The 23,871-nt window shown below is 37.2% G+C and overlaps 2 protein-coding genes and 2 long non-coding RNA genes across 7 annotated transcripts; 2 read left to right on the top strand and 2 right to left on the bottom strand.

Annotated features, from left to right (window-relative positions):
- Positions 1-1,636: 1,636 nt before the first annotated feature.
- LOC145080036 (uncharacterized) lies at positions 1,637-4,276 on the bottom strand. Its single transcript, XR_013695114.1, has 3 exons — positions 2,529-4,276; positions 1,885-2,139; positions 1,637-1,804 (listed from the first exon to the last, which is right to left on the bottom strand). It is a non-coding gene; the product is annotated as an uncharacterized LOC145080036 (long non-coding RNA).
- Positions 4,277-9,952: 5,676 nt separating this feature from the next.
- LOC145080025 (uncharacterized) lies at positions 9,953-11,974 on the top strand. The gene is made up of 2 exons (XR_013695112.1): positions 9,953-10,626; positions 10,701-11,974. It is a non-coding gene; the product is annotated as an uncharacterized LOC145080025 (long non-coding RNA).
- A 696-nt stretch (positions 11,975-12,670) lies between these two features.
- Positions 12,671-19,632, bottom strand: LOC145079984 (translocator assembly/maintenance protein). 4 transcript variants are annotated; one of them, XR_013695106.1, is made up of 12 exons: positions 19,478-19,556; positions 18,721-18,818; positions 18,557-18,613; positions 18,407-18,469; positions 18,228-18,296; positions 18,049-18,141; positions 17,827-17,931; positions 17,671-17,748; positions 17,461-17,589; positions 17,262-17,355; positions 14,489-17,180; positions 12,671-12,907 (listed from the first exon to the last, which is right to left on the bottom strand). XR_013695106.1 is itself a non-coding variant. In XM_079023142.1 (12 exons), coding segments are annotated over exons 2-12 (975 nt in total). In that variant the 5' UTR covers positions 18,817-18,818; positions 19,478-19,556; the 3' UTR covers positions 12,671-12,906. The 4 variants fall into 4 exon arrangements, 3 of the variants coding, with proteins under 3 accessions (XP_078879268.1, XP_078879269.1, XP_078879270.1); XM_079023142.1 differs by having other exon boundaries at positions 16,991-17,180; XM_079023143.1 differs by lacking the exon at positions 12,671-12,907 and having other exon boundaries at positions 16,909-17,180; positions 19,528-19,632.
- LOC145095297 (exocyst complex component EXO70I-like) lies at positions 14,777-16,897 on the top strand. The gene has a single exon (XM_079033207.1). It carries the CDS (start codon positions 14,777-14,779, stop codon positions 16,895-16,897), a length of 2,121 nt encoding a protein of 706 aa, XP_078889333.1.
- Positions 19,633-23,871: the final 4,239 nt, after the last annotated feature.

The following is a 23,871-nucleotide window of genomic DNA, read 5'->3' as shown; positions in this document are numbered from 1 at the left end:
CCACTTTACGTGGGAAATAGGCCCTAGAAGTATGGATCTATGAGTTGGAAGTTCTGTTTGGCTCGAAAAGCCACTGCATGGATTGAGGACTGGATAGACTCGGCGAGTCCTTCGAGTGGACTCGGCGAGTAGCTTGAAGATGAGGAGGAACTCGACGAGTAGGATGAACAGCTCGTCGAGTCGGTTGAAGTTAGGCATGGACTCGGCGAGTTGGATGAACAACTCGACGGGTTGGTTGAAGATTGTCTTGGACTCGGCGAGTCTGTTCTTGGACTCGGCGAGTCAGATCGCGAAACCCTAAACCCTTTGAGTTGAGACTCGAATCAGTGAGTCGGGTGGTGACTCAGCGAGTTGGTCAAGACAGGACTTGGAACTAGTGGACTCGGCGAGTCATGGACTGACTCGGCGAGTCGGGTCGCGAATAAGAAAGACCCTGAGCTTATGAACTAGGCGAGTCAGTAGGTAGACTCGGCGAGTAGGGTTGACCTGGAAGGTTGACATTGACCAGGACTTTGACCTTGACCAGAGTTGACCTAGTGACTTTTGGAGGTCAGTTGGACTAAGTGTTATATTGGCTTTTGAAGCTCGAAGAGTTAGTGGAGCAGCAGTTCGGAGTCAGAAGTCAAGTAGCAGTCAAGAGGATTAGCAGCATCAGTTCAGCAGTTTCAGGTGAGTTTCCTTCCAGTAGGAACGGGTCTAAGGCCACAATGCCGGCCCGTTTAGCTAGCAGTAGTTTTCGGATTTTGATCTGAAGCAGTAGTCAGTATGTTTGATGCCTTCGTGGCTCGGACAGGATTTATGTATTATGTGTTCCAGGCTACGGCCCGATGTAGTATGCAGTATACGCGTGTTCATGCTAGTTGATATGTTTATGTTATGTTCTGTTCAGTTAGCCCGGACTTCGGTCCGATGCAGGGGGCAAGGCCCCAGTTAGCCCGGACTTCGGTCCGATGCAGGGGACAAGGTCCCAGTTAGCCCGGACTTCGGTCCGATGCAGGGGACAAGGTCCCAGTTAGCCCGGACTTCGGTCCGATGCAGGGGACAAGGTCCCAGTTAGCCCGGACTTCGGTCCGATGCAGGGGACAAGGTCCCAGTTAGCCCAGACTTCGGTCCGATGCAGGGGGCAAGGCCCCAGTTAGTCCGGACTTCGGTCCGATGCAGGGGACAAGGTCCCAGTTAGCCCGGACTTCGGTCCGATGCAGGGGGCAAGGCCCCAGTTAGTCCGGACTTCGGTCCGATGCAGGGGACAAGGTCCCAGTCAGTTTCCGGACTTCGGTCCGATGCAGGGGGGCAAGGCCCCCAGTTAGTCCGGACTTCGGTCCGATGCAGTGGGCAAGGCCCAATATGTGCTTTATATGTTTTGTGTGGTATGTGGTAGATTGGGGGACCTCACTAAGCTTCGTGCTTACGGTTTTCAGTTTTGGTTTCAGGTACTCGGTTTTCAAAAGAGGAGCTCGGGAACATTGCAGAGCACACACCATAGTCAGTTAGCCTGGGAATGTTTGACTCTGATAATGCTATTATGTTTTGAACTTAATACTCAAAAGTTATGTTTGACTTATGATACGTTGTTTATAAACCCATTTTTAGTAATGTTTTAAAAGAAATTTTTAGTCGTGATTTTTGGGTCGTTACAGTATAAGAAAACATCCATAATATCATGTAATGTCAAACCCAAGTAGAAATAATCAAAACACGTTATCATAAAACAATATCAGAGTGTAATCCCAAAGATCTCGTGTGCGGAAAACCATAGTGTGATGCGCTGCGATCAAGCCGGCTCCTTTCCTTTGAAAACGAGAACCTGAAACCAAAACTGTAAATCGTAAGCACAAAGCTTAGTAATTCCCCAAAGCTTAGTAATTCCCCTATCATACCACATACCATTCGATCATATAACATACATAAACTGTCAGGCATATCTGGGTGCCCGACCTACCCCTTTGGTCCTCTCAACCGGATACTGCCTAGCATATCTGGGTGCTAGTCCCCCCTTCTGTCCTCTCGACCGGATACTGCCTAGCATACCTGGGTGCTGGGCTCCCCTTTGGTCCTCTCGACCGGGTACTGCCTAGCATATCTGGGTGTTGGCTTCCCCTTTGGTATCTTTCAACCGGTAACCGAGGACTATTTCACCCCCTACACTACCACATAAAATCATAGCATAAACACATAAGTCATATATTGCCTAGCATATCTGGGTGCTGGCCTACCCCTTCGGTCCTGTCGACCGGTAAGTGGGGACTATTTCACCCCCTACTACTACCACATAATATCATATCACATATATCATAATCTGTCTAGCATAGTTGGGTACTAATCTACCCCTTCGGCCCTATCGAACGGTAACCGGGGACTATTTCACCCCCTACTACCACTATCACATAACATCATATCATGCTAGCACATAAACATAACATGTAGTAGCAAACATAGACAATTATCACAAAGACAATCATCTAACAACAACTCCTACTGGTGGGCCGACATTGTGGCCGTAGACCCACCGCTACTGGAAGGTAACTCACCTCACACTGCTGAAGTCCCGTAGACACAATCCCACACTGCTGAAGTCCCGCAGACTCAACCCCAACTACTGGCTGACCGATTCCCGAACTGTCAACACCAAAATATCACCCAATTAATAATTGGGTCCCACTACACAACCATAAGTACATTCTTTGGGTAATTACTACATTACCCCTAGCTTGGCTTATTCAAGCCCAAGGCCCAATCTATAGGCCCAAAGTCAATTAGGAATCAAAGCCCAACACATGGCCCAATTTTCCAAATTGGGCCTAGGCCTATACATAGTCTCATTCTAAGGCCCAACACCATATAATCATTTTGGCCCAAACTATGGCCCGTCTATGGCCCAATTTTCCAAATTGGGCCCAAGCCCCTTACATGGGCCTTACCCCAGGCCCATTAAATTATTCTAGTTCATTGGCTTGACTTTGGATGGCCCATTAATTACCCAACCCTCAAGGCCCAAAAGAAAGGCCCAACAATAAACCCAAGTGAAATTAGGGTTTCGCATAAAATGATGATTAGGGTTAAGTTTCCTACTTAACCCATTAAGTACTTAATCCATTTAAGTCCATTATTGCTTAGATTAATCTTTGCCAAAGTTTATTATTTAATATCTCAAGTTATTAAATAATTCTTGTGTGTGTGACCCGATTAATTCTTAAAGTTAGGGTTTCATTGGCATTAGGGTTTTCCAATCCAAATATTAGCTCATTTATCAATTTGTTGGTCTTTTAAGTCAATTAGGGCTTTATTGGGCCTATTAAGCCCACTAAAATATTATTAAGCCCATTAGGGTTTTATTGGGTCCATTAGAGTCCATTAAGCTTTATTGGGCCCATTAGAGCTCCTTTGAGCCCATTATGGTTTTAGTCCCTTGTCTAAACATCCGAACCAAAACACAACATCAACGAGGCACACCGCCACCCGACACGGCGACCGGTAGCGGCAGCCACCACCCTACGGTGGTGGTTTGAGATTGCTATTATTCCATTTTTACATTTTACAATGAACTCTCAAACTAAACACACACACTATACTAAATACATACACACCCGTAACCACCCTTGTGGTGGCTGACGATGGCACGTGGCGGCAGCCACCATGGCTGGCGGCCATGGTGGTTAACTCCTTGATTTCCGGCCAAACACACACACACTAAAACATTAGGCTTGAAGCAGCGATACACGAACATCACAATAAAATCACGGAACACACCCACACAACTCACAGACACCTCCACGGTGGCATGCGACGGTCCCGACGGTAGGCAGCAGCTGCGCGAGGTGGAGGTGGCAGCGGCAGAAGAACGGACCCGTCGGCGTCCTCTTCGTCACCGGTAAGGAAGCATGATCGGTCTGCGACAACAGCAGAAATGCTTTACGTCCGTCGGCAGACTTGTGGGTGCTAACAGTCGTTCGCTAATCAGAAAACAGATCTGACGACGACTCATCGTCTTCATCGGCGGCGGCGCAGCAGCGGCAACAGCCATGATGTTCATAGCCCATGAATCGACATTCCTTTCTCCGTCATCGCCAACAGTGGGTCTCTCGGTGGTTTCAGCTTCAACAACGGTGGCGAAGAGAGGTTGGCTGCTGTGGAACGGTCTCAGGAGCGTGTGGTCCTTGTTGTCGCCGGCAACAAGAAGGAGAGGAGATAGGTGGCGATCGGAGGTGAAGAAGTGGGAGTGGCGGCCGGTGAGGGAGGCATAAAGAGGGAGCGGCGACCGTTATCTCTTAGGGTTAGGGTTACACACCCTTTAAATACCCGCCTCCAACTACAAGTTTCCCATAACGACAATAATAGTCCCTGCCCTTCAATTCTCTTTCAAATGAAACCCAAAACTTGCATTTTAGCCCTCCCTTCCATAATTCCTTACAAAATAAAGCCCCTAATTTACAATACAAACCCCTAAGCCTCTAAAATCCCTTCAAATGATGTCCGGAAGTTACAATTTAGTCCCTGACTTCGTTAATACTTACAAATTAGATCCATATTTTACACTTTTAACCTCCATCTTCGAAACTTGTGACAATTAGCTCCTCGAGACCATCCTTTGATATGTAATTATTTATTTTAGGGCTACCATTTGTTCATTAATTTATTTATTTATTTAAGAAATAAACAGGGTATTACAGTTGAGGCACTTCGTACTTATTTTATATGTATGCAAAAAAGAAGTTCAAAATTTTCTACGTGATTGACATGGATGATGAATGTCATATGCAAAATGTATTTTGGGCAGATGTAAGGTCTAGGGTAGCTTATGAGTCATTTGGAGATGTTATTTCATTTGATAACACTATTTGACTAAAAAATATAATATGTCGTTTGTACCTTTTGTTGGACTAAATCACCATGGAATGTCTATCTTATTTGGATGTGGTTTGCTTTCATAAGAGGATACAGAAACATATGTGTGGTTATTTAAGTCGTGGTTAGAATGCATGAATGGACGGGCAACAAAAACAATAATAACATATTAATGTCGATCAATGCAAGGAGTTGTGCCACAGGTGTATATGAGTCTACAGACACTCTTAGACCTTGAAGATGGGTGGTGCAAACTGGTTGAAAATTACGCACTTGAATAACGAATGGTTATGTTATTTATTTAACTATCGAAGGCGTTGGGTGTCGATATATGTAAAAGTAAACTTTTGGGAATCTGCTATGTAAAGAAGTGAAAACATTTTTTTTTATGCGTATGTTAATTCTAAAACCTCATTACAACAATTTGTTGAACAATATGACAACACACTGAAAAGAAAGATTGAGAAAGAAACTGAAGTTGATTTTAAGTCGCTTAATTATTCATATACATTAGTAACTCGGTTTTATTTTGAAGTCAGTTTCAGGAGGCGTACATGAATGCAATTTTAAGTTGATTCAAGATGAGTTACAAGGTATGTTGTTTTTCAATTCTTTATTGGTCAAAGTGGATGGTGCACGATATGTATTTCATGTCACATATATTATGGAAGGGAAACATGGAGATTTTAAAAAGCAATTTATTTATATCGTTAGTTATGATGAAAGTGCATGTGATATATAATGTTCTTGTCATTTGTTTGAGTTTCGAGGAATTATTTGTAGGAATATGGTGAAGATATTGATTGAGATGGATGTTAAAGAAATTCATCCATGGTATATTTTATCTTGGTGGAGGAAAGATATGAAGCTTGGACTCTACTTAGTGATAAGTTGTTATGAAGATTTGATGAGTAGTGAAAATGCTAAACACTTTGACCACTTGTGTTCCAATTTGATGAGTAGTGAAAATGCTAAACACTTTGACCACTTGTGTTCCAAAACGAATTGGTAACCCGGTCACCCCTTATGCCAGCTCCCTCAATTCGTCTAATTAATTATTTATTTATTATAAAAGAAATGACACCTCTCTCTCTCTCTTATTTGATCGCGTTCTTCCAAAAAACACACACATACACTAATGGCGTGTTCGGCAAAACTAGCTGGTAGAGGATAGGTTGTAGCAGGTAGCGAGTAGCTTTTAGCGTTTTGTTAAACGCTACATGAAGTAGCATTTGGATTTGGAGTGTTTTGATTAAACAAAACGCTAGAAGCTTGTAGTGTCAAACGGGACTTTCTGTTTTAAACGGAGCGTTTTGTCAAACGCTAGAAGCTAGAAGCTCTCAAACGCTCTAAAACGCTTCGTGTCGAACACGCCTTAAGATTAAAACACACTTCTGAATCCACACACCACGCCTTCTGATTAATCATAATGTAGGAAAAGAATATAAATTGAATCCAATCGGTGATGTTGGCTTGATTTCATGATCTCATTCTTCATCTTGAACATGCAAACCTAGATTTTTTTTTCAATTTCTCCATTTTTGAATAATTTCATATAATCTGCTTTGTTTCAAAAATATGAATAAAATTAATCGATCACCTGCTCATCAAGAACCCTCAATCACTCTTTTTCCTTCAAACCTGTTTCTTGTTCTTCATCGGTTTTTGTTTCTAATGCACCTACTACATTAAACCCTAACCTCCCCCTATTTCTCCGACCGCACACCTTCAACGCAACCTTATCCAACCCACAACAATGACATAATTCGAACTAAAGCAAGAAAACAGGGGAAATAAAGACATAATAGCATCAAAGTGGGCTTATGAAATTCATGGGTCTTTGATGGTGAGATAAAGACCATGGATAGAAACGGAGGTCAATTTGGTGGTGGTTTGTGGGATGAAAAGTTTTCTCGTCGTCACCTTTGAGGCTCATCAGATCTTGTATTTGAGGTGGAACAAAACCTAGAAATCACCTAACCACCATCATCTCTGCTCATAAACTTCATATTTCAAAAGATGTCTCAGCTCCATCTCCCTTTCTTTTTCTCGTTTCAATCAGCTAGAGAGTTCAAGAAATCAAGAACTGAGAACCAAGATCTTTGTGTGTGTTCTGACAACATATCATCCTTAAAAAAGCAAACAAAAAACTAGAACTTAAAAACTCGATTTTGCATCTAGAAAATTTGAAATCCCAAAACAAATTTTGATTTTGGGTTTAGAACTTGATATAGGTTTCCCTGATTTCTGTGAGAGAGAGAGAGAGAGAAAGAGAGATTTATTATAACTATTTAAATTAATTAAAAACCACTTGGTATATGTAACTGAAAATGATAGGTTATAAAGACTAAAAAGACATAGATTATAGAGACTAAAAAGACAGGTCACTTACTTAAAGATTATTCCTCATAAAGTACATAAATAACTTAAGGAACTCATTTGACTAAAACCCCAAACATTATAGGGTTACAATGTCATTTTCCTGTTTTTTTAATAAGATAAATTGTTAAATAAATAAATAGAAAAGGAAAAACAAATAAGAAAGATAAAAATGTCATCTAAAACATTTTCAAAATTGAGACGGACCAGAACTAAAAAAAAGGAGAAAAAAATCTTGTTTTGAACTGGTGTGCTACCAAGTCGAAATTTTTCGACAAAATCTTGTCATATAACAATACAAAGTAAGCTGATTTTTTTATTTTATTATTATGATTTTTCTTTCAAAACCATCAGAACCTCGCAGTCGCAGCGTGCATGGCCCCCCTGTTCACTTTCTACTCTTGTCGGCGTATTACGCGGGTGATCTCATCAATTTCTACTCACCAGCGCAGCGAGGCAGACTCCAATCCAGCACAGTAATCCCTTCGAACGGCGGAATTTCATCAAGTCTAAAACTCCTGCTATTAAGTGGTTCAAAGAATGTTAAGTAAGGTTGTTCAATATTCGGATAAAACCGAATTATCCAATTGGACAATTTGGATTGGACTATTTGGTTCGGATATTCGAATTCTTGGATTGGTTTTCAAGAAAACCAAATTATTATTTTGGATTTCAGATTGATTTTGGTTTATAAAATAAGAACCAAATAGTCCAACAAAACCGAATAATAATATATTACTTATTTACTTTTAATATGTCTATAATTATTTATTAAGTTTGTAATTTATTTTTCAAATACGCTAAAAAAGTTTCATCTAATAACAAACATTAATATGCATTTCCTCTCAAAAGTGTTTTATCTATAAAATATTAAACTATAATATATCTTCCTAGTAATTGTTTATAAATTTCAAATCACAATTAAATAATTTGTTTTTACTTATTGTGTTAAACCAAGTAATATTATAATTATTTGTCGTTTTAAAATGTTTCGATTGTTGAAAACCGAATTATTAAAACCGATACAACCTAATTGTAATTGGATCGGATTGGATCTGAATTTAGTTTAGACTATTTGGATTTATATTTTGAAAAACCGAAATCAATTTGGATTTACTTGATTGGATCGGGTTAAACCGATCCATCCAAACAAACACCCCTAATGGTAAGTAATAAAAAGCCTCTCCTTCCGCCCTTTAATTATCTGTATTTAGTGTATGTTTGTGTGAATGTGATTATTCGCAAGACCTAATTGATCAGTTTTGGTGGAAATCGAAAGTTGTAGCTTCAGTTGTTTCTATTTTTATTTCTTGGTAAAGATGATTTTATGCTTACAGCTACCAAGATTGGTGGAACCAAGTTATGATTCAGCTTTGATCTTGCCATTATGAATGTTGCGGATTTGTTTTGATTAATTTTTGTGGTTGATGTCCATCAAGTTTTCTAGGGTATTAGGGTTTATCCATTGCACTCTACCTGTTTGTTTAAATGCCTAAGTCATCTCCGATCAACAACAAGCAGTTAACCTTTGTTAGCTTTGGCCTTCTACATCTCCTTATGCCTTTTTTCACTAAAACAACTCCTCTTTTTTATATAAAGACTAACTTCAACTTTCAGTCTTTCACATACATGATTATTTATTGTAATCAGTTTTGACACTAAAGACTATTAAAAGGTAGAGAAAATTACCCATAAACTCTTATTTTCGTATTACTTCCCTAAACAATGATAATTTTCCTTAACACTCTGAGGTTAAAAGTTAGAGCCTCAAAACCACAAACCCAAAACCCAAAACCTTAAACTATTGAGGTTAGTATATGTTGACTTGTTTAAGTTAGTGAAATCTTGCCATATCTTTCACTAGCTAAATGCAACAAGTAGCATGTTTGTGTTAATATTATAGCATCCTCTCCTACTTTTGTTTCTTTTTTAATCAAGGCATTGAACTTCAAAATTTATGGCCGTTTTTAGCCAATGAAAATTGCATTGTGTTTAGATGACACTGGGTGGAATTTTCAAAATATAATAATGATTAAACAAATTAACAAAAGTATTCAATGATATGATGAATAATTATTTTGTTGTAGGCAATTGATAAAGCTGAAGAAGAATGGAGCCAACACGCAGCAAAGAAATTAATGGATACAAGTGAAAAGGGTCTGCGTCACTCCATACCCAAAGACGTCCCATATCTCAACCTTCATCTACTTTTAAAAAAAAACTAATAAAAATCTATATTTTGAGAAGTTGAAGATGCATTACAACACCCTTTATCTTTCTAGTACAAGAGCAGATTAAAAGCTTCATATATGAGGAGGTGCTAGCACATAATCCAGGGTGACGAGTGCTTTTTTTTGTAAGTTTGAAATTGTTTTATTTCTTATTGGTTCATGTAAACGGTTGGCTTTCCGGACTCCTTTTTGATACCTTGTGGGTTGTGTGTTGATTTGTTCTTTAAAGTAGATTTTAGAATGGTGTAGTACGTCAAATACAGACAAGATTGCAAAAATGGTCCGTATGGTATATAATTTTTTAGGGTTTTAGTCCAAACTACGACTTTTTTGGATTGATGGTTTTTTAAGGTAGTTTGCTTGTGATTTTGGTCCTTCGGTAAACTGAAAAGACTAAATTGCCCCTATTATATTTATTTTCTATTTTTCTTTTTTGTTCTTATAAATATTTATATATAAAAAATAAAAATAGGACCCTCTCTCTCCCTCCTCCCCTCTCGCTCATTTGTCTCAATGAACCCCACCTGATCTCGTTTCAAACCCGAACCACATAGATCAAAACTTGTACGATCTATTACTTCTATCAAACCTCCATCCACAAATTGGTTCTTGAAATTGAACTTTTTGTTGGATCAAACAGTCAATTTCCATGGATATTTTGTTTACGCTTTCATTCAAAATGGATTATCTAAACACGATTTCTTCTTCGGTCTATCTCTTGAATCTCAATTCTTAAAATCATTTTGTGACCGAAGTGATTTAAGATTTCAATCAAGTATTCCTGGTTGATTCAGTGATTGATTAATCGATTCAATAACTTTCATGTGCGATGGGATTCGAACTTGATTTTGTTCAGAACAGTTGAAAACTGACGAATTGGAATACAAAGAATCGATTAATAAATGTTCTGAGTTTCTTCTATATGATTTGTAATGGTTTAAATTGATTTGGAAACTTGCTTACAAAGACAAGTTATGATTCAGGGCTAATGATTTGGATGAAGTGATTTGTGATTTGTATTGGTCCCAAATTAAGAAGAGAATTGGATACCCATTGCCGCCTTCATATTGCGATTCAGGGGGATAAATGATTCAGGACTAGTGATTTGGATGAACGCTATTTGTGATTCTGCAATCTCTGATCAAACCTCGACATATGTTTTATTCGTAAACAGGTATAAATTTTTGTTATAGATCTGACCCAGTGATTAAGGGGTGTCGTCCACACTCCTCATCCTCTTCCTTGCAGGTTGCAGGTCACATGGAGTACCAATTATCCCCCATGAATCTAGAGCTGGTTAACGACATCAATACCGATACAAGAATAGGTTTTTCATCCCATGGATCCTAAATGCGTTCTAAGGCTAATTTTTGCATTGGATATATCTACCGATGGAGGTGAGATACGCAGCCAGGAGAAGATTTCCTTTCCAGATGGCTTTCATTTTGAATCAAATCTAAACCCAGAAACAACAATGATACATACAAAGTTCTAATTAAGGGTGTCTGGCTTAGCTTTTCACAGGCAAAAAGTCCTTTTTGGAAAAGAAAAAAAAATAAAATATATTTGACAAAACTAGTTTTAAAAGCTACTTTTTGAGTTTTTATACAAGGAAAATGAATTTTTTGGAAAAGTCAGGAAATCCTGACTTTTTGTAACTTGTCCAAAAAAGACTTTTAGGCTGTGAAAAGCTAAACCAAACACCCCTTAAACCCATAAAATAAATTCTTTTCATGATTTCACAAACGATTGGATTTGACTATGGGTATTAAGGAGGGAGAGAGAGAGAGACCTATATTTTAATTTAATAAATCATTAAATTAAATAGAAAAAATATTAAAAAAATATCAGGATGGCATATTAGTCATTTCAGTTTAGCAAATGACCAAAATCATAACGAAAATACCTCAAAATGACCACCAATCCAAAGATATCGTGGTTTAAACGAAAACCCCAAAAAAATTAAATACCAAAGGACCATTTTTGCAATTTTGTCTACAACAAACACCTCTACCCCATGGCCCATGGGAGTCATGGGTTCACCACTAGTTAATTTCTTAAATTCGATTTTTATGGGCCATTGACCCATTGTTTTAAAACTCAAACCTATAACTAACATTTTGATTCCAGAACTGTGAATCGATATAGTCTTGATTTCTACATCGTCAGAACATTCAAAGAATTTATAATCTTATTATAACAATTTCTTTTGAATAATTTATTCTTTATTTCAATATAACCTTCGCCATCTTAGAGGCCCAACCGGTAACATTTGGGCACCCCATATGGAAAGTTAAAGATCAAACCTGCATGTTTCAATCAATGGACGACCAGAAGAAAGGCATATGACGATCCAATTCCAAAATAGTTGCTTTAGTATCATTATCAAAGACGAACCATCTCCTTCAAGCCTTACAATATCATGGAGTCACAGAGCATTTATTCTTTTTATTTCAAATTCAATATGTAAATGTAAACACCTCTATTTAAAAAGCATATTATATAACTTGTTGCATTCATAATCGTAGAAAACTAGCTTCCATTTGCTATACTTACTAGGACATCAACAAATAAAAGAAGCCAAATGGATAAAACACTACCCTATTTTTTATAACTTTTAACTATAAAACTGAACAAGAGAGTGAGAGACAATGACATACAGATTCTTTCACAGCCTTTATTTTAAATTTTAACAAAAATAACCATTAAAATAATTAATATCCTTTCTCTGCTTGGTATGCTCCTTATCATCTTTTATCAAACTAATTATTTAGGCTAGTTACCTTAACTAAAATTAAACAAAAGTGATTTAATATATATATATATATATATATATATATATATATATATATATATATATATATATATATATATATATATATATTAAATCACTTTTGTTTAATTTTAGTTAAGGTAACTAGCCTAAATAATTAGTTTGATAAAAGATGATAAGGAGCATACCAAGCAGAGAAAGGATATTAATTATTTTAATGGTTATTTTTGTTAAAATAAATATTGTGTATGTAACAAAAATTTTACGAAACCAATACTTCGAATATGTAGCAATTTTGGATCCTTTTACTAAGGGTTAGATTCATTAAGGTTATGTCTCATCTTTAATGGATCATATAGAAAAGAGAACTATAAAATATGAGAGAATGAGGATGTCAGGTTTGATATGAATTAAAGTATTAACACTAACATCTAACCAGTCAAGCTACCATTAAAAAAAATCCTCCATTATTTAAATGCATACCTGTTAAATTGTTTCATTAAGAAAAAATTAGATAACTGACATAATAATATAGTTTTTATATTTAGATTTAGTATAATATTTATTTATTAAAAAAAATAAAAGAATCCGACAAGACCAAACCCACTCCGACTCGTTAAGATCACAAAATGAACAAATTCAAACATACTTCAGCCAATCCGATATGTCTGATGTACTATCCCTGAAAATAAAAAAACATGAAAACATTAAAAATAGTGAATCGATGTTTTGGGTCAAATAAATTTCTTTAACTTAAATAAACGTTTATCTAGGTTGTTCGACTTCAAAGTTTATCAAGTTACTTGCCATTTTACGATCATAAAGTTTTTTCATAATTTTAATGACACTATTCATTTAGATGGTCTTCATTTTATTAAAACCTACGGATAAGATTTGTGAAAAGAACTTTTTTATAATAAAAGTATTTTAAAGTAGGTATTTTGTTGAGTTGGTACACATATGATACACAAAAACTTGGGTCTTGGGATATATTTGACAAACGCAAATACTAACTCAAAACTGAAAATTATAATTTATTTGTATAAAAAGTTCTACAAAAATAGTTATAATATTTTAAAAGATGTAAACTTAAGTTAAAATGTATCTTGAGATACAAGTGCACAACTAGATTGGTCCTGAAAAATAACGAAACCAAACCGAAAAAAGATCAGACTGTTCTGAAACCGACCCGAAACCGATCCAAAAAATGAACGGACCATTTCAAGACCAACTCGAGACCAGTACCACAATGCATTTTATAGATAACCTCAATTTTTAAATTATATATATAGTCCATAAGTATTGAAAAGGTTACATATTATGTCCAAAACTATAAAATTTGACTTTGGCCCTCCCTGTTCTTCAATTTTTATACGTATTTTAATTTCGGCCCCCCAAATCATAACTTCAAGCTCTGTCACTGGTTAACGTAACAAAATCAAATATTTATTATTAGATATATAGCAAATCTAATTATATCATATACATAACCTACATAAAGAAAACAATAGAGATAAACAACCTACTCCTACCTACAACCTATCTATGCTAGCACAACTCTATGAATGCAAAACCAAAAAAATCGATATTGAAACTGGATTGAAAAAAAATGAAACGAACAAAAAACCACAAATCCAAACTGAACAAAAGACTGGTCCGAATGATGACATATCTTGGAAAAGACCGAACCGACCCAAGACTGGTTCGGAACCCTTTTTGGAGTTTTTATGTAGATAATTGTATTTTGAAAAAATAATTACTAAAGTAGCGTAGTTTTTAGATTATTTACCAAAAGATGGTAAATATATCAACCCACCTTCCTTACCAAATTGTTTCAAAGGGCATGGAAGTTTCATCGCCGACCAAGTGTTCCGCCTTTGAAATCTAAAGCGTCGCATGAACCTTGGTGGTTAATCTTTGGCCTTGTCTAAAGCATAACCGGAATCTAAGGCATCTTGAATAATCCATGTCTTTTACAAGGTCAATATACTAGTATTTGTAAGAGGAGATGTTAAATTGTTAATCTGGCATAATAAGAGTTGTATATGCTGAAAATGTTTTCTTTGGCCTAAATGGTGATGTACTGATGCGGTTTCTCCGCAATATCTACAGTGGCGATGTGGTTAAGGGGGTCTTGTTAAAAACTATTTTGATTAATTTGTTTTTAATTAAAAAAATACAACTACTTGGAAAATAAATTAAAAAGTATAAGAAGTTGGTAAATATTTTTTAAAACCATCGATCATCTTTGTTAAAAACTCACCCTTCTTGTGTGCACCATTGTCTTAAGAGTGTCAACTCTCAACAAGTCACTACCAATGTGACCAAATCATGAAACACATCCGGCTGACGGCTGTATCCAAAGTCCAAACTCCAAACCCATTGATTTGTCCACACCCAATTTTCTATTGCCATTTGTTTTCTTTTTCTTAGTTTACATCGAGATTTAGTCTTCTACTTAATTCTCCCCGTCTCTTTGTACATGTTGCCACCCTATTCTTGTCTTATAAACCAACCCTCGCTACCACCCCCACCACCTCCACCACCCGCCATGGAAGACTACCCAATGCTCACCAAGCTAGAATCAGCATGCTCCGATCTCAAAACCCTCCTCAAATCATCGGCAAATTTACAAACAAACCTGGAAAAACTCGATGACAACTTTGACACTCTACAAGAAACTCTAACTGTCGCTTCAAGAAGGCTAGCCCCTCTTCAATCGCTCTCCATCGCCTCAAAAGCACTCGAAACAAGAATCAACCGTGCAGTTTCACCTGCTCTCGTACTCATCGATGGCTTCCGTATATCCGAATCTCTACAAAGAAAACTCGACGACATTTCAACCAAACTTCCCGCACAAAAGTCCCAGAACAAGCGGCTACGGTTACTCATCAAGTATGTCGATTGTGTGGATAAGTTAAACATCGCGATTAATTTGCTCAGCCAAGAAGGTGGTCCGGCGATTCAGAGGCTCCAAGAGGTGGTGGAGTTTTTGAGTCGGACTAAAGCCACCGACCAGTTCAGAACGCATCGATTGAGAGAAACGTTGGTAGCTCTCAACGCTTTATACGAAACAGAAGTCGATTCCATGAAATTTGATGGGTTGCTTGACGAAGCTTTATTGAATTTACAAGACGAATTCGAGGGGATTCTACTGCAATTAAGGCATCATAACATCGGGGGCAGTGACGACGATGGAGAAGCCGAAGCGGCGACGGCGGCAACGGAGTTGGGGACTGAGATGGAGGTTGAAGTTCTCCGACGGATTTCTGAAACACTTACTGCTAACGATTGCTTGGATATATGCATCGACATTTTTGTGAAAGTTAGGTATAAGCGAGCAGCGAAGGCGTTAATGAGACTAAACCCTGATTACCTCCGAACATACAAACCGGAAGAAATCGACGAAATGGAATGGGAAAGCCTAGAAACTTCCATAACTCTATGGATCCAGCACTTCGAGCTAGCAATCAGAACCGTTTTCATATCGGAAAAAACCTTATGCCACCAAGTCCTCGGGAACATCATGGAAGGCGCCATCTGGCAAGAATGCTTCGTAAAAATCGCCGACAAAATCATGGCAGTGTTCTTCCGGTTCGGTGAAGGCGTTGCCAGAAGCAACAAAGAGCCACAAAAGCTCTTCAAACTCCTCGACATGTTTGATTCGTTAGAAAAATTAAAATCAGAATTTTCAAATGTTTTCGAAGGTGAAGCTGGTGTTGATATATGTTCCCGGTTTCGGGAACTCGAGAAGCTTCTAGTACATTCTTCGAGTAAAGTTTATTGGGAATTCGGTCTCCAAATCGAAGATAACCAAGACGGGTTACCCCCACCACAAGACGGGTCAGTCCCGAAGTTAGTCCGGTATGCTATCAACTACCTTAAGTACTTAACCACGGTTAACTACAGTCAACCCATGGCCCGCGTCCTCCGGACTGAACAGATTTGGAAGAGCGGAACCGGAATCACAGATTCTGATGAGGATTTGTTAAAGGATGCGATTTCGAACGTGATGGAAGCGTTACATAGGAATATCGAAACGAAAAGGTCCGGGTATAAAGATAAAGTTATGTACCATGTGTTTACTATGAATACTTATTGGTATATTTACATGAGGACTCGGAATACAGAACTCGGGAAGCTTTTGGGGGAGAATTACATGAGGAAGAATTACAAAGTGGTGGCGGAAGAAGCGGCTTACTTGTACGAGAAGCAAGCGTGGGGTGGGTTAGTGAGGTTACTTGACAAAGAAGATATTGGAGACGAAGGGATTGGGGATGACAGTATTATAAAGGGTAAACTCGAAGCGTTTTTGAAGGGGTTTGAAGAGATTGCTCAAAGGCATACGAGTAGGTATAGCATTCCCGAAGCTGATTTGCGGGCGCAAATAAAAGAGGCGACTGTAAAGCTTATTGTCCCTGTGTATTCGGATTTTTTGGAGGTGTTTTCGGGGGTTATAAATGTAAAATTGTATTCGTCTCCGGAGTCGGTTGAAAGTTTGTTGGGGCAGATTTTTTCGGGCAACGGGCGGAGTTCGTCGATGGGTGCGAGGCGGCGTGAGATTAATCGGATGGAAGGGAGGAACTCGGTATCGAGTGAGATTGACTCGATACTGGGACGGAGGTCTGTCGATCGGTTCCAGAGGAACCGATCAAATGCTGGTGATGATTAAAGATTTGAAAAGGTACAAAAAAAGTTGTTATAAGATTTTATTTTTAGTAGTAAAATCATTATATGTTGTATTGGAAACAATGAAATTAGTTACTATGATGATGATTTCCAAGCCTTTTGCATCTTTTTGCCGAGATATTTAATTCCGTGAACGGCTCCAACAGTAATGAAACCAGCTACTGCTTGTCGTGCACTTGAAATCATTACTTTGCGCCTCAAAACTTTTTGCATGCGGGATGCAGCTTCTTCGCGTGATCTGATAGTGATTTTATTGCTATTTTGATCTGCAAGAACAGTACATGACAGAACAGGTTATACTGGGTTTGGACTTGGACTAGTACTGATTTGAAAATAACCCTAATTACCTGTATTTCTCTCGGCTAGCCCCATTCCCATTTGGATTCTAACGGATTCAGGAAGGGAAGAAACAACGGAGGATGTTGCAGATAAGCTACAATCCTGGCATTGATAAATATAAAGTTATGAAGACTTTTTTTCATGCACCAATTTGCTTTTATTGGAAATTTAGAGTTGATTATAGAGATTTTTAGAATTTAGACAAACCTGGGAAATGGTCATTTGATGATCACCGCATGAGGAGAGTCTCAAGAGTTGCTTAGTTGCATACTCTTCAACCAACGGATTATACATGTTTCTGAACAAATCAAATTGGCCTTCTACTATCTTTTTCACCTGATGCACAGACAAAAAATAATAAAGCAGCTTTAGAAAAGATTCCAAACACAAAACATGTTCTTATCTATCATGTCGTACCTTATTTTTATCCTCTGCAAAAAGCATGCGCAAGTCACCCATATAAGAGAGGCTACATATTTTTGCATAAAGTTCCCTCTGTATACGGATAAATACAAGGACATGTCAAAGCAATATTCACCAATTTAATAATAAGAATTAAGACAAAATGCAAACCTCTGTAAATTTTGATGGCAAAAGCAGAAGTGCTGCAGAGGAGGCAGCCCTCAAATTAACTAAGTTGACATTTTCGATTTCCTTATTGTCCACAACAACACGCACCTGAAAGCGCGTAAAGTACAAAAAAAAATCCATAGAAATGTTAGTAAGAATCTTGATATCATTGTAGAATAACATGTCAATCTATTAAAGGTGTGAAATGGAAATAACATGTCATACTGGTTTTTGCAAGCGACCACTAAGGTAAAATCTCTCCCAATTCAGCATATCTTGAACTAAATCATCTGTTTGAACAACTCCATACTTATACATCTGCCATATGTTTTTTTTAAACTTGGTTAATTTGCTAATAATAAAGATTAAATACAAGAAAGAATTGATCCATTACAGAAACCAACCTTGTCGTTCCATGAAACAAATGGGTTAAAATGTACACCAACACCAATATGATCCGCTACATTAGTGATCTAAAAACCAAACCAAATCCATGTTTGAAGTAAATAAAGTCGGCATCATAGGGGTGTGTGTATGTGTATGTGTGTGTGTGAGAGAGAGAGAGAGAGGGAAGAGAAAGAACCAGTTTTGCTCCACCAAGAGACACCATCCATGAGGCATAGTGATCCCGGTTCATTTGCAGATTCTTGAAGATAAAAAGAATATCAATCGTTAAATAACGACCCCAAATTTAAGAATATTTCAGTACAAACAGATGGAGGACAACAAATACCTCAGAATGCCATTGTTGAGGATTTGATACACCAAGAATATAATCTTCCATGGATGACTTTAATGAAAAAAAAAAAAAAGGAAACATAAATACAGACCCCAAATTTGAAGAACATTTAAGTAAAAATTCAAAGTTCAACTATTATAAACATGGAGAGAACTAACCTTGTCATTGTTATTAGGATGAAGACTTGAACCATATACACAACAAAAGTCTACTGGAGGTAGAATTTTCAGCAAGCTTCCGAGACTAGTTTCCATGGCTGTTTACCAGTTAAAAAGCTAAATTAATACATTAATGATAGGCTTCAAGAAAGCATGCAGGATGATAAACCATGCCCTTAATGAGTGTTCAAGTGTAAATGACATAATGAATATATGAAACTCAGAAAGTGAAGACTAAGACTAACAGCTGATATTAACTCAATCAACACCTACATATTTGACCATAACAAACAAAAAGACTAAACTAGAACAGCCACAAACAACATTTTTATACCTTCCTCGAGTAAAGAATGGACAAAATCATTATTAAACTAACGTATCAGTTTTGATTAAACTGGTCAATAAGGTTATATTAATGACATAACATCCTTCAAAAGGTGAAAGAGTTTAAGCTGATTTTCTTAATTATGGTAACTTTCTAGTTGAGTGAGGATTATGTTGGCAAGTCAACCTACTACGGAATTAGGGTTTAATAAATCCTGGTTGTTTCCTTTAGTCTCTGTTTTAGTATCTATAATAAACTATACGATGGATCGAGTAAATACAAGTTCAAGCTGACAGAGGCATTTCATCGAACAGTTGGGGTACAATGATAATATAGCTGGCTTTCAAGCAAACAAAGGAAAGATTGTAAACTAAGAAATCATGTGAAACGGAACAATGATGACAGAGATAATGAATGTGGGGGTCAAATTGCCTTCGGAAAATCAAGAACAAGGAAAGACGACGACGACGAAGAATAAGAACCTGTATCACTTGGACTTCAAATCAGGTGGGAATTTCTGGTTTTGAACTTTTGATGGGGTAAATTTTATCTCCGGTCCCTGAACTATAACTGTATACCACATTTAACCCATATTTAAAGTACTACTAAAAAATATATTATCTAATTCGTTTCAACTATCCAATTTGCCTCTTTAATTAGTTATCTTTACGTCTCGTTCCCTGTTCCCGAGTTTAATAAAAGAAAAGAAAAGAAGAGAAAAAAGAAAATTATGAGAGAAAAAAAGGGAAAAGAAAGAAAAACAAAATTTTATTTTTTTTGTTCTTTCTTTCCAAATCCTTCCAAATCGGAAGGAAAATTAAGAGGGAAAGTGATCCTCCCATTTCCTTCCACTCTCTTCTAATTCCCTCCTTTAATGAAACTCGGGAACACCAATGTCTTCTATTTTCTTCTCATTTCTTTTCTTTTCTCTCGTTAAGTTGAACTCGGGAACGAGGTGTAAAAAATAATTCTACCTGCACAGTCTAAATTCTGTACACACGATTGTTTATTTGGTAATAATGATAATTATATCAGTAGATTTCATTTAACAATCATATCACTAGATTAAAAAATTTATTTTTTTTATTTACTTTGTTGTCTTAATATATATATATATATATATATATATATATATATATATATATATATATATATATATATATATATATATATATATATATATATATATATCATTAATTTCAAGTCGTCCTCATTTTAGAGTCTTACCACCTTACTTTTACAGTTTGACAAATTTGGTGTCTTTTAGTCTTAGAAATTATAGAGGAAATATTACAAGTTGGTAAGTTTTCTTTATCCCATATTGGTGGGGGAAGAAGCATTTAGTGGGTTTATAATGTTTTTTTCTTGATAGGCTTTCAAAGGCGTTTAGTAGATCAAGTGATAGGCCAAGCCCACACACATGCCTAGCCTAGAACTAGCTCGATGTTGTGAGCGTGCAAAATGGTGGGATTTAGGGTCAAGTCGGTTTGACCGATTAGGTCAAACGGAGCCAAGAAGACGGCTTGCCTAGGTTTTCTAGGGTCCGACCTATTAGGGCCCTTATTGTCTTTTAGGATTTTGATACCTATAAATACAGCCTCCTTAGGATCTGTATTTGACACACAAATTTGAAAGGCCCTTTATTGCCTTCTAGGGTTTTGATACCTACAAATATAGCTCCCTAGGAGGAGTTGTATTTTACACACGAATTTCGAAGCTCTCTCCCTCTCTTGGCAATTTCTTTTAGCTTTCTAAGTATTCACTTTGTGTTTATCGTTTTCCATTGTTGTTGGAAAACAATAAGTTTGCAATTAAATCTTCGATCTTTACTCTGTTGTTTACAGCCAATAGAGACGAGGTAAAAACCTTTAAAGATAGGAGTCCCATACGTGCAGTTCTTTAAGATCAAAATCAGCTGACAACATGTTGGTTTTACTTTATTGTCTCATGTTTACTTTCGTTCAATACCAAGACGCTCTGCTTCTACTCCTTTCTTATAATCAGATCTAATCGAGAATGATTGATCTTGTTTTTGGATGAAACTTGGTAATCATAATAATAATAATAATTGGATTCATTATTCGCAACCAATCTTTTTTTTAAACGACAAATATATTAAACTACTCCTAAATTATTCCACTTGTATCCACAATGAGACTTGAACCCTCGACCTCAAGGAGGGAGGGCAACACCGGATACCGTTGGGCTAGAAACCTTTTGGTTTCCTTCTATGTCTATTGATTCTGATATACAACAGTCTCTACCCATTTATCTCGTCCACCGCCATTCTTCTTCATCACTGATTCAGATGCTTCTTTAGCCTTTTGATAAGCTTGATCAAAACCACTACTTCTTTTCTCCAACGTTTACCATTGCCTTCATCTCCCATCGACCTCAAATACATTTGCTCCGTTGAAAAGTATCATTGTATATTACTTTCTCTTATAAACCTTATCTTTGTTTTAATCGCATCCCACTACCAACATCTCTCTATCGATAACTACCACTCACTGCTCCCCCTTTCACTCAGAAATGTCTGCCTCCAGTTCTCCTCTTACCTCTACCATTGTCATCTATGGACATTGAATCCTCAAATTGATGTCTTCTTCAAAGTCCTCAGTTTCTAGGGCAAAGTAATTTCGTCGATGCGCCCATTTTCTTTCTATTGAAATCAATGTCACTTTGTGTCTTCTCCATCTGAAACATTGTCCATATACTTTTGCATTTATGAATCTTCCAAAAGTCAAGTGCATACAAACAACAACGAGATGTACACCACCTCCGAATGCTTTCATCTTCCATCACCCTTCTTTCTCTAATACTCCTTTTGTTGAACGCACCACAAACAACAACCAGAAAGGAAAACAAAATAAGAATGCAAAAGGCAAGTTCAGTCTTCTGTAAATCACCTCTGGAACTTCCAAAATAAGTTTTTTATTCATATATCTATTTATTTTATATCCATATTGATTTATGACGTCCAATGTCACATCCATAAATTTTTACACAAAATTTAAACTTTTTCAATCATAAATAAAAACTGTAAAGCATCGTTTACAAAATGTTTTCAAATCAATTTCCGTCAGAGTGTCCCAAAAATCATGACATAAGGATGAGGAGCGGTACGGTCACGCCTTCGCCTTTCCATGGTCTCCTGAAGTACCTGAAACAATAAACTGAAAACTGTAACCCCGAGGGCTTAGTGAGCTATCTCCAAAATACCAATACCACACTGACAATACCATATCGGTAATAATCAATCAATCATCATGTATATTGGGCCATCGGCCTGACTGGACCGCCCTACAGGGCCTACAGTCTGTCTGAATCTATCCCGAGCCTTCGGCATGACTGGTCCGCCACGTGGGCCTACAGTCTCCCCGGACTGCTCATAGGGTATGTTAGCCTTCAGCACAAAGCAGGACCGCCTCAACCCAACCAACAAGCAAATAACCATGTGCGCATAGCTATCATATACTGGCATATACAAACTGTTGGATATAGTGTCTAAGCCCATAACTATATTTGGTATATACTTGACCCGACCCGGCATGGTCCATTTGGGTTGCACTTCACCCGAACAATTTATGGATAATATTTGAGAATAGTACAAGTTATGATTTATTAATATATTATAAGTTCTAATATATTAATATAAGATCATATTATTTAATTAGTAGTGATCTATAATTAATCTAGGATTAATTTAGTGATCAAAGATATTACTAATTAAATATGGGCTTCTATATTTATATAGTGTGGGCTTATGCTTATTTGGAATGGGCTAGGCTTGGATGGAGAAGTCCATGGATACTCATGGAGCTTTAACCCATGGATCTCATGGAAATGAAGAGACATGGGTATTAGGGTTTACATGGATGTAACCCTAATCCACCACACTATATAAAGGAGGCTTTGGCTCTTGAAATCAAGCTAGTGAACACTAGTTGACACATGTTGAGGTGAGGGCCGATTTCAAGAGAAGTGTGACTATTCTCTCAAAGTTCCAAGTTTGTGGTGATTTGTGACTTTCATTTGAGGCATCCACATTATTGGTGCTAGGCTCTAAAACTCCAAGGAATCAACTACAACTACAAGGTAAGTGTTTCTACTAGCTTTATTTGATTCAAGTTCCCCATGCCATGCTAGTTAGGATATAAGCCTTGGAAAAATAATTATTTGCATGTATCTTAGACAAACATAGATCCAAGGTTTATTAGGGTTGCATGTACACTTAGGAAGTGTTAGAATGCTCAAAACCCATCAGTGGTATCAGAGCCTAGGTCTGTTTGTTTGATACTTGTGATTAAAAGTTGGAAAAAGTCGAAAAACTTGCTGTCTGACGAATGGACTCGGCGAGTCCATGGGGGGACTCGTCGAGTTCACTTGTATCTTCAACCTAGTCGGCGAGTAGGTTCATGCACTCGGCGAGTAGGGTCGACAGAGTGCAGATTTTCGACTTTAGTTGCTGGAAATGGATTGGAAACATTACCCTAAACTGTTTTGGTACTTGAAAACTTGTTTTAGCTGGTGTAATGTTTTTGCTAATTCATTTACAACAACTAGTTATCAAAATTACAAAGTTTAATGTGATTTTGATTCTTGAAAGTGTTCATATTCATGTTCTTGTTCTTATGAAGTTTAGATGATCATAGGAATTATTTGTAACCTATGTGGTAGTTTAATTCTTGATCATAATGTGTTTTAATGGAGTCCATAACTTGTCCTCAAGTTATGGAAAACCAAAAGTCTCTTGGATTAAAAACCATTAAAAGAACACAAGAGTTAGAAAAAAATGAAAAGTCCTCATTTTATTACTCTATTAA

Source organism: Lactuca serriola, chromosome 1 (assembly GCF_051521515.1).
Source record: "Lactuca serriola cultivar US96UC23 chromosome 1, Lser_US96UC23_V15, whole genome shotgun sequence".
Classification (NCBI taxonomy): domain Eukaryota; kingdom Viridiplantae; phylum Streptophyta; class Magnoliopsida; order Asterales; family Asteraceae; genus Lactuca; species Lactuca serriola.
This window is presented reverse-complemented; position numbering and strand designations above follow the sequence as displayed.